This window comes from Limulus polyphemus, unplaced genomic scaffold (assembly GCF_000517525.1).
Source record: "Limulus polyphemus unplaced genomic scaffold, Limulus_polyphemus-2.1.2 Scaffold144, whole genome shotgun sequence".
NCBI classification, from domain to species: domain Eukaryota; kingdom Metazoa; phylum Arthropoda; class Merostomata; order Xiphosura; family Limulidae; genus Limulus; species Limulus polyphemus.
Genome location: NW_013665754.1, coordinates 764,976 through 776,832, shown reverse-complemented (window position 1 = coordinate 776,832; position 11,857 = coordinate 764,976). Strand labels below are relative to the sequence as shown.

The 11,857-nt window shown below is 28.9% G+C and overlaps 1 protein-coding gene across 1 annotated transcript in view; it reads left to right on the top strand.

The window, feature by feature from the left end:
• LOC106475154 (beta-catenin-like protein 1) overlaps positions 1–11,537 on the top strand; it is a 50,857-nt gene extending 39,320 nt beyond the window's left edge. The window contains exons 8-17 of the mRNA XM_013935855.2: positions 444–535; positions 1,646–1,718; positions 2,053–2,111; positions 3,340–3,488; positions 6,095–6,276; positions 6,631–6,728; positions 7,509–7,589; positions 8,868–9,005; positions 10,788–10,860; positions 11,270–11,537. Of these exons, the coding sequence (XP_013791309.1) occupies positions 444–535; positions 1,646–1,718; positions 2,053–2,111; positions 3,340–3,488; positions 6,095–6,276; positions 6,631–6,728; positions 7,509–7,589; positions 8,868–9,005; positions 10,788–10,860; positions 11,270–11,358 (1,034 nt within the window). The 3' untranslated portion in view covers positions 11,359–11,537. The remainder of the gene's footprint in view (positions 1–443; positions 536–1,645; positions 1,719–2,052; positions 2,112–3,339; positions 3,489–6,094; positions 6,277–6,630; positions 6,729–7,508; positions 7,590–8,867; positions 9,006–10,787; positions 10,861–11,269) is intronic.
• Positions 11,538–11,857: the final 320 nt, after the last annotated feature.

Here is an 11,857-nt window from a genome sequence, read left to right as displayed (position 1 = left end):
CAGTGACTCAAATCTTGAATCTTCTGATCAGCATCTTCACACCTTACTACTAGGCAACACCCAGCCTACAGTAAGGGATCATACAAATACACAGTTACTATTTTTATATGGTATCATTTAGGTTTAACACTTGTTAAAACATTCTTGTTTTGTTTAGAAATATGAGGAGTGATATGTATGTATGTTTGTGTGTGGTAGACTTTATACCTGTCTTCTACTTTCAGTGAAAAGGTTTAAGTTCTCAATATTATTTTGACATTCTTCATAACTGTACTGACCATCTGTAGTGATTAATCATAGCATTAAGAGCTGTTATAAATATTTTTAAGGTTTCTTTATGGCTGTAATGCAGTGATACATTTAGTGAGTGAATTAAACATAGTATATAACTGTTAAATGTGTAGTCTGTGTGTTGTATATGACATAAGTTGTTTTTTTATTAGGCATAGTCGAAAACCTTACAGAGCTCAAACCAGATATCTGTGCTGAAGCTGCTCAACAAGGACTTATGCAGTGGCTTTTGAAAAGGCTTAAGGTAAGATGAGAGATTTGTTTATTACTTTTTTTTTTTTCATTTCAATGACTATTAATATTTCACTTAATTTTATATTAGAGAATTTGTTTATTTAATAGCTGTTTAGAATTATTTTAGATTCTTTCTTTACTAATGGTAAATTTAACCTAAGTATAAGTTGGAAGCAGAATCACTTTGTTAGCTAGGATATAATATGTTACAGTTAATTAGTTTGACTTGACCATTAATACTTTGTTAATATAAAGTATAATATATTTATGTAAAAAGTTAATTCAAGTGGGAATTTTTTTGCTAGAAAATCAAATAGTTATGTGCTTAATGTTGCATATATAAAGTGTATTATTCATATAATTATAAATATTCTTATTTAGGCTTGAAATGTCTGACTGCAGATAATATATTAGGTTTTCAAATATATTCTCAGACTGAGAATATTTTCCCAATTTTTTTCAAACTTAGATACATGTCAGGAAAATTTAAAAATAAATGGTATTTTAAAAGTAGAATGAGAAATTTGTGAAAATTTACAATTTTTAATTTTATTAAGGGACAACAGTGTAATTTTATCTTTGATGAAAACTTGAATTCATGTGTGTGCTATATCATGGTGGTTAGGGAGTTCGACTTGCAATCTGGGGGTTGCAAGTTCAAATCCTCGTCCCACCAAACATGCTCACCCTTTCAGCTGTGGAGGCATTATAATGTGAGGATCAATCCCACTATTCATTGGTAAAAGAGTAGCCTAAGAGTTGGCTGTGGGTGGTGTTGACTAGCTGCCTTTCCTCTAGTTTTTTACTGCTAAATTAGGGACGTCAAGCATAGATAGCTCTCTCGTGTATCTTTGCATGAAATTCAAGCAAATAAACAAGCTATATCATGAAGCCAGTGCAGTGAAGTATAAAAGATTCAGTTACTCAATATGAAATTTGGTTATCAGTGAGTGTATATATTCAGTGCATTAACTTTTACATGCACATTTTCTCTGTCTGTTGGTTCCTATTTATCAAAGCCTTGTTTTAATGTATTGCATACTTATCGTTTTTTGCTGGTGTTTATGATTTTTGTATTTTCTAATTTAAAAATTACACTGAAAGGTTTTATTTTTTTCAGACAAAGATGCCCTTTGATGCTAATAAGCTATATTGTAGTGAAATTTTATCTATTTTGCTTCAGAATCAAGATGGTAAAGTATTATTCATTTCACTATTATTAAAGCATTGTATATAACAATATACCAGAATTAACTGGGATATACATGACAAATTTTGGAATAAAAAAATAAATGTAATTTTGGTTGGCACATGAGTGATATGACATAGTAGTTTTATGATTATTATTCATTATGTGCTGATTTAATAGTAATATCCAGTTTATGAATTAGACATTACTGTTTGGACCTCTGGCCATATAATTATTTTTTTATTACTTGACTACTTACACATAAATTAAGTAAAGTTCTTATAGTATGGTAGGTTTAATTTTAAACTATTCTTAATTTATTTCATAATGTTTTGCAGAGAATCGAAAATACTTAGGAGAACTAGATGGAATTGATATTTTACTTCAGCAATTGGCAGTAAGTCTAGAAAAGGATCTTTGTTTCAATTAATCTGTTTACTAGCAAGATAGTTTTTATTATTGTGTGTTACAATAGTTTTTTTTTATGTGTTGCATATCTCCTACGTAATGGTAATTATGTATGTAAAAGATTAAAAGAATTATGTGTGTGTGTGTATATATATATATGTTTGAATTCTAGTTACTTTTAACTTCTCTATTTTCTTTTGAACATTTTGCTTGTGTTCTTTAATTGATAAATTAGGCAGTGTATTCAGGATGAAACAAAGTTGAAAATGAATGCCAACTTCCTTACACCTGAAGAGGAGGGGAAGACTTCTGAAACATTGTCAATTTACATATCCTTGTTCTGTATTGAAATCCATTTTTAATAAAGTTTTGCTACTTTTGTAAAACAGTTGGCACCCATTTTACCTTGGTTTCATTCTGCTTATCGCTTCACTAAAACCTTAGGATATTTTGCTGAATAAGCTCTTTTTTTAACATTGCTGAAATAGTATTGTTTTTCAAAAAAATATGCCAGTGTTAATTTTTACCAAATTCACTTTTATCACTTTGGTAGCCATGGTAAACTACTTCCAGAGAGTTTTTTCTCTTGTCATTTCTTACTGAATTTGTAAGGTTCAGTGATTTGCTATTAACTCCTTACTTAAAAAAAGTTGAATACTGCCCATTGGTAAAAAACAACAACTGATAATCAACAGTATAATTACTGATTTGTTAAGACATTATTTAATACTGTTATCTTTATGAAATTTCTAAAAGGAAATAATTCTTTAACCATCAAGATCATTAGCTTGATAATCAGTGATTAACATTCAATTTAATCTCTTGGATCTGCTTGTGTTATTTGTGTGTGTATTACAATACTTTTCATCATCTAAAATATCTAATTAAAAATTATGTAATATTTTCTGTTAAATTGCATTACCTATCTAATAAAATTATGGTTTTAACACTTCCTCATTCTTTGATCAATACTTCTTGAATAAAAGTGCTTATTTAAAAGTATTTACTCCATGAACAAAAAATTTATGTGATGATCGTCTAACATCTTTCTCTGTAATTGTGATATTTATGTAATAAAATTAGAAAATTAGCTATTGTTTAATCAATTGTTTATTAGGAAAAGCATCTGTACAAATATTATGTACATCTTCTCTGTAATTCTAGTATTTACTTTAATACAAAGTTCTGAGATTAATTGTTTCTTTTTCTTTAAACAGTACTTCAAACGTCATGATCCTAACACAGCAGAAGAGCAAGAGATGATGGAAAACCTGTTTGATTGTATTTGTTCTTCACTCATGTTTGCACCAAACAGGGAGAAGTTTCTGAAAGGCGAAGGGTTGCAGCTAATGAATTTAATGCTTAGGTAAGTATCTTTCCTTCTGAATAGTGAGTGAGCCATAATTATGCACTCATTGGCTATAACACAATACAAGTACCCTAATATTCTATGTGAGCTCCAAACATAATGAACTATGTCCACTTGTTTATGGACACCTCACATGGTTGACAAATGAAAAGAAAGGAAAAGGGGCTATTACTGTCATATTATGATTCACCCTGTAATGCATCGTCTGCATGCATGTGTGCACACATGCACATGTGTATATGTAACTTTTGTTTCAATTTTATGAAATACAGTTGCCCTAAAGTTTGTTTTGGTCCAGAAGATTGAGGTTTTTGTTGTTCTGCACTGTCTACCTGTATTTATCCCTCTCACAGTGGGCTCAGCCGAGTTCTTGACCCCAAATTGACCTTTGTAGTTTCCATACTATAGCTTCTAATATGTTTTGTGTATCTTCACAAAATTTTGCAAGCTTTCAGTAAGCATTAAGTTTTTTGTTGACAAAAAAATCTAAATTTTTAATAAAGTATTTTCACTAAAACTTTCTCCATGAATATGTGAAACCAAACTGTTGACTGCTCCTAGTGCAAAGTGATTTTCATGTTAAGATTAAAAAATACTTTTCTTCATCTGAAAATTCTCAAATTTCACTTGTGTAATCTCTAAAACCTCTTAAATACATTTCAAACTTTTATTTTCAGTAAAACTTCCTATTTTATCTGTTATTTTCTATACCCTAACTCTATATGAGATTATTTAATTTGACCATAAACACCATAACAAAATAAGAAATCTAAATTACTCCATTTTTCTATGTAGAATAACTTCAAATTATAACATGGAACTACATTTGTTTATTCTAAATAGCTTTAAACTTGTAACAATATATATCTGTTTCTACTTGACTTTTATTATTTTATTGTCCTTTGAACTGTGTCTAACTAACATTCCCACCACACAAGTCATAAATCACTTGGCAAACATGTAGCTTACATTATCCTATCAAATTACATAATGCATGGAAAATTTTTATTATTACTATTATTTATTTTACCTTATCTAACCTGAAAAGTTTCTGATTTTTAGATTGTAGTTATTTTATAATAATGCATAAAGAATACACATGAAAAAGAAGTAGTATAGTACTTACCTGGGTCTTCTGTTGTTGTTTTTTTTGCTGTTGATGATGAAGTTTAACCCTATTTTTTTATGCTAACGATACTACTGCAAAAAATTATTTCTTATTTAATTAAATAATGCACCAAAGAACACAGGATAATAACACTCAAAATGCAGACAATATCCTATAACTATAATAATTTGTCTGGCTTTCTGACTATGCAACAAGAACTGTTAAAAATTCAACTAAGCTTGTAAATATGTTTCCTGTGGGAATATAATTTGAACTGAAAGTGAAACAGACAATTATTTGTACAGAAAACTATGTAATATAACATGTTACTTTATAGATTAAAATCTTGGTTTTCTGTTGGTTATAAGTAATATAGTATTAAACATCAGAGAGAGCTATTGACAATTTGGGAAAGAGAGGATGTGACAGGTGAGCGTGGAAAGAGGGGTCTGATTGGTTTTGTAACAAAATAAGATTGAAGTTTATAAAAATTATGCTTTGCCTGAATGATGACAATATTATAATAAGTAGTTTATGTTAAAATTTAATACTTCCTGAAGGGATGGTAAATAAATTGAGAAGAGGGGATACCTAGAATTCTCTTACTAGGGGAAATTGAGGATTAATTTTTAATATTGCCCTCTAAGATTAAGAACTTAAAACTTATATAATATTAAACTTTTATTAGCTACATTTTGGTGCCAAGTTTTTTTATATACCATGATAATAAAGTATTTTAATTAAATGTTGAATGTAACTCAGTAAAATCTTGTGACACGTGCAAAAAAGGATGCCCGTTTGGAAAGAAGTATGACCACTGTCTTTGCACAGTAATGATGTGGCAAGGTTACAAAATTATTTTAATATAACCTACAATCTTTGTATTTTACAACAACAACAGTGATAACTTTGTACACAGACATTTTTATTAATAAGACTTATGTGTAGGTTTTTTTTATGCTACTTTATCTAATCTGTGCATTGTTGTTATTTTGTGTGTGTGTATATATATGTGTATATAAATAATCTATGAGCTTCATATGTAGTTTTCTCTTATAAAAATTCTCTAGATTGTGTGAAGGTTTTTATATCATAAATTACCATATACAGTTATGGTTTAAATGCTGTGAGCCAACAAACTATTAGAAACAATAGGTCACAATAGACAAATTAAGAGGAATATGGAAAAAAAATACCAAGTGTAGTATTTATATAACTGTTCACTAGGTTTTATTGTAAGTTTTTCTAATTATTTATTAGGCTTTAGTGTAGTTTTTTTATGTAACGACTTCCAGTTTTATATATAGATTTTTATAAGAACCTACCAAGTTTATGTTAAAGATTTTATAATACTCTCCATGGTGTTTATCTATTATTTTATAATATTCTGTCAGTTTTTTTGTTACTGTTCATGAAATTAGTATGTTTGCTTGTGTTTTAAGATGCATACATCATGATGCTTGTCATTTATTAAAATGTGTCATGTTTTTGACAGAGAGAAAAAGCTTTCTAGAAATGGAGCCTTAAAAGTTCTTGATCATGCCATGAGTAATACAGAGGGAACAGATAACTGTAATAAGTTTGTGGACATCTTGGGGCTTCGAACTATATTTCCACTTTTTATGAAGACCCCTAAAAAAGGACAAAAAAAAGGTCTTTCTGGTGAAGAGCATGAAGGTATTTGTTCTTCTCTTACTAAATGAATTGACTTTAGAATAAAAGTTCTGTATGCTGTAAAATAAGGCTTTATGAAGCTTTTTTCAGAACCATTTGTTTACTTGTTTTTTTGTAGCACTTACTCATCAATTACAAATCAACCATTCTACTATACAAGACTAATAAACGTTTTTTTAATTGTAACAAAAATATAGTTTGTTCATGAATAGTCTCAAAGAATATTTAAAATGCTCTTTCAGTTTTTAAGATGCTTGATTATTTTTATGTGTGAATAGAAATTTTTGATTATGGTAAAAGATGGAAGGTTTGAACCACATTAGCCTTATGTTTGAAAATTCTTACTTTAACTTTCAGAACATGTTTGCTCCATAATTTCATCAATGCTCAAGAATTGTAAAGGTACACAGCGACAGAGGTTACTTAACAAATTTACAGAAAATGACCATGAAAAGGTTTGTATGACAAAAAATGTGTCCAGTGTAACAGCAAGAAGGTATTGCTTTTTTGTAGTACTTATAATTAGCTCAAATCTGAAGTGATTTTTTTGTCAGACATAAATGAAAGGTCTTTTGATCTAGAACTTCAAAATAATAGGTAAAAACTGGAGGAGAATTTCTGAGAAAAAATACCATATAGCTAATATACATTTGCTGTTGTGTTAAACTTTTTTTTTGTTCAATTTTCTATTAATTAGGATTTTAGTAGCATGGAGAAAAATAACTGATCAAGTGATTTTTTTATCCATAAAATATCTTCTCAAAAGATGTTCTAATGACATTTTAAACTGTTATCCTAATATACATTTGAAAATTGAATTTAACATTATGTTCAAACATATTGTGAAATAACATTTGATACACTAGTCTTTTATTGTGTAAAAAAGGAAACTTTCAGTTTTGTCAAGATATAGAAAGAATGTCAATGATGTAAAGAAAAATATGCCAATTTTTCGTATTTAGACATAAAACCTCATTGAGAAAACATTTATATTTAGTTTAAGCTTAAGCCTTTTTTAGTTAAAGAATAATTTAGTTATCTTTAGACATATGTAGTATAGTTTTTTTTCATTAAAAGTGAATTCAAAATTAATCTTATCATATTTCAGTTCCATTGAACTTACAAAGTTATTACTTGGTTTGAGTGCAAGTTAAAGTTTCATTTAAAGGAACATTATTTTTCTTCAACACAACAGTAAATTGTTTATTAGATTGTAAATTTTCTTACTTTAATAGGTTGACAGACTGATGGAATTGCATTTTAAATATTTGGAGAAGGTTCACTATATTGATAACCAGATTGAAAAAGAGAAGGCTGTAAGTAGTTCAATCTAAACTTTATTGCATAAAGATAAACATAATCAACACTGCATGCTTAATACCTTGAGCAATTTGTGTAGGGAAGCTTGGTGCAAAAATAAAATTACATAAAATCATTGAAATCTGTACAATATGAAGATGTATAATGTTTTATTATATTAATTTGGATGGGTGTGGTGTAGTGGTTAACATTAACTGTGTATCCATTGGTTCATGATTCAATGCCCATTACCATGACATGCAGTTGACAGTATATTTTTTTGATTAATTGCCTTTCTTCTAGTTTATAAATTCAAAATTAGGGCTGGCTATGTGCAGTACTGATTTATGTAGCTTTACACAAAAAATTTCATTCACACAGCGATGATATGCTGATTGTAACTAACTTTATTTCAAATTTTCACATTACTTAATACTTTTCACACTCCATTCTTGTTTATGTGCAATTGTAAGTTTTAATCAACTGTAAATTTTAAATCAACTGATGAGACATACATGATGATTTTTGATTAATCTACTTGAAATTTGGTTTTGATGAGATGTTTTTTAACATAAAAGGTCATTGCTAAGGCTCACGTTGTCTGTTAAACTTATTCAGTGATGATTCTGTATATTGAAATGACTTATTATGAAGAAACCTTAATTGAAGCACAAACTGAAAAAAGGCAAAGGTTATAGAGCACTTGCTATGGAAACATTAACAGATAAAGTCTGTTTCTGCTTCCCTATGCCATCAAAAGTTGAGTTTATGCTATATCTTTTTCAGAAAATACAAAGATGACTATTATTGATGAACACAAGTCTGAAATAACCAAATACTGTGTTTCAGTAATATTTCTTTACCATTATGGTATAATTGATGTTATATTTTTTTCGTTTTTAACATACTTATGTGCATGCATGTTTATATGTATCATTCCAAACTATGTATGGTCAGTTCCTATCTTTCTATAAATTATTAGTTGTTATATAATCTATTGTGTACTTTTATGTTTTATAAAGTCTACCTTCTTCCCACTGTGCTTGCTAACAGTTTGCTGAAAGCACATGGTTCCATGATATATTATGTATCATATACTGAAAACTTTTTTTTTCACATGTCAGAACATTTTAATTATAAACTGTTCTTTAGCCTAACAGAATATGTTGTGATACTAAATTAGCCCCCATAGGAATTGTTGTGGCCAAATGGTAGGAATGTTAATAAAATTTTCTGAAGCTATTAATCATTTAATAATTACATCTATTCAAAACTTCTTTTTTTTCTAAAAAAAGGAAATACGTTATAATGATGAAGAAGTTGATGCATCAATGGAAGAAGAATTTTACCTTCGTCGATTGGATGGAGGACTCTTTACCTTACAGTTGATAGATTTTGTTATGCTTGATATTTGTAGTTCAGGATCTCCTTCTGTAAGCTATGTTTTTGCTTTAGCTTTGTGTTAATTTTCTTGCACTATGCTATTATTTCATAACTTTTAGAAGATGTTGTTTTCAGTTTCAAAAAAATTCAATCTCAACAATATTAATATGTGTGTACTAATAACTACTGAAATTCTCTGTCGGTTGTCATCAAACCTGGCATGTACTCTTAAGGCCCCCAGGGAGTGACATGGTGGGATTGTCATTCAGAACTTACCCCTAGGAAGTGACATACATTAGAAGGGTCAACATTCAGGCTTGACTTGCCTGTGTGTCTTCATTATGTGTTGAATGGGTGTATCAACTAAATATATTATATGATATGAAGCACTTCAGCAGCTATTTGTGTTTGAAATGACACTGGAGGTTTGTTTCAGTGCTGAAAGTTGTTCAGATCTGAAAGAAACTGTTAGCATAAAAAAACTTACAAATAAACAAAAGTTTTGATCTAGATATTTTCATGCAAAAAGTAAAATAAAGCTTTTAACATCTTATGTCAAGTTGCATACATTGAGAGATGTAGTATAAAAACTACACAATGCATAACAGTTTTGTAGCAAGTAATGGTAATCCTAAACCTTGATAAACATTCTTTGCTATCTGTTAATCTAAATCTGGGCTGCTTTGATTTATAAAAATAAAAAAAAATGTCTTTTGTCGGACCACAAACCTTTACAATGGGTCAACTTGAAAGATTTATTTTTTCCTGTGACTAATTCAAGCTTTTATTTGTTAACTGTCTATTAAATATTTTTCAGATTTGATTTGATTTATTTATTATCTGAGTTTCTTATTGTTTGAAAATATTGGATTGTGCTTTTGTTTTTCAGTTGACTCTTACATCTTTATCTTGTTTAACTCATTAAAGGAATTTTTAGTCAAATCCGTATTTTTAAGCTTCAGTCTTTAACTTTATTAGAACAAATGAACCATACTATACTTTTCTGTTTTTTTTTAATGATATTGATTCTTTCACATTTACCACTTTTAATCTTATAGACTTAATGTGGCATAATTGAATATTTCTCCTAAAGGTATAGAATGAAACATTTTAGAAATAAATAACTTTCAGTCAGAACACTAACCTTTATATCCTTTTTAATCCTAACTCTGTTTTCCAAATGTTATAGAAAACTTGCATAATCCAGGTATGGACTGGTGGAAGTTCTTAAGTGACAAGAATAACAAACATATGTTATACATCAAATGATTCAATGTTAGCAATAACCATTTCATATACTTATTTTGATATGTATGTGTGTGTATATATATATATATATATATCTTGATTGCAGAATTAACAGTGAGGTCTAGAAAGTCAAATTCAGTCCTGTTTGTATCAACAAAAATTACATGTAGATATGTCTGTGTATAATCAGTTTCTAAGCTTTTTACTAAAGACAAACTTTTCAGTTATTTAGTGAGTAGACTTTTTCCTGTTTAAAGTTTTATAGAGGCTACGTATTTTTATAAATTTAGATTATGTATATCTGTGTGTGTGTTTGGAAATATTTAGTAAAACTTTTTTATTTTAGGAACTGTTTGTAATTTTATAAGAAATATGTCATAACTTAATTGAAAACTGTTGGAATATGGTCACAAACTTTTTATTATTGTATAATAATTATGTTAATAGTTTTATTGAAAATTCAGAATACATTAATGAATTTTTTTGGTGTTTTGTAATAACTAGTTTCTAATTTCATGAAAACTTTATTAACTATAATACAGATATTACTTACTCTTGATTATTTTCCTTCTCTTAACTTTTAGATCAAACAGAGAGTGTTGCAAATGCTGAACCTAAGAGGAGGCTCCATAAAAACTATCAGAAATGTAATGAGAGGTATGTTGGTCAATACTTCTACTATATGGGTAAAACTTTGACTTTCTGGTTTAGAATTTATTGATAGATTCACTTCTATCAGATTGTTTATCTAGCTGTAGTACTTGCAAATTCTGTGTCTTCTCAGCAAAATGATTGTCAATATGCTGTCATATTCAGCCTCTTTTGATTAATTGCTCTGCTGAACTCTCGACCTTCCTGTTTGTTCAAACTGTAGTTCTCAGCTGGTTTCAATATGAGCATTCTTCCTTGAAAGGTTCAGTTTTTAAGTTACAGTTCATCATATAATGTTTTCCAAACTATACCTTATATAAAGAACTTTTTTTATAACATGAAAACTCCATTTTATATAGAATTTTTAATTCTGACTTGTTATAAATGTTTGTTTTTATAATTTCTTTTTTCATAGAGTATGCTGGAAACTTAGGGGATTCTGAGGATTCTGTAACTAAAGAGTCAGAACAACAGTACATCTTGCAGTTGGTTGACCGGTTTTGACCTGAACCAAATGTCTTTTTATTTGTACATAGAGGAACAGCAGTGAGTTTTGTGTTGTTTATAATATATTGTTTTTATATACAGTTCAGTGTCAGATTAAATCCAGCATATTTCATACCAAAATGAAAAGCTTGTGACTGATTCCTATGAAATATTAAAATGTTATAGTGGAAATTCTCTTATGTTTGTTCAGATTTTTCCATCATATTTTCCTAGTATTTGTTACCCTTACCCTGCGAGGATATTGCAATCTGGTCTGTGTTTCTGCTTGTGTATCTCAAAAACTAATAGACTGATGTACACGAAAATTTCACAAAAGATGGAAAGTCAGTATGGGACAATATTCCCCAAATTTGGTTCGGATCTGGTTTGTGGATCACTTTGAAGCAATTTTTATATTGGTGAGATAGGGCATTTTTCTCGGTTTTCAGTTAATAACTGTATAAAGCGTGATCGGATTTGTACCAAATTTCATGGGCACATTAAGGTTGAGACTCCT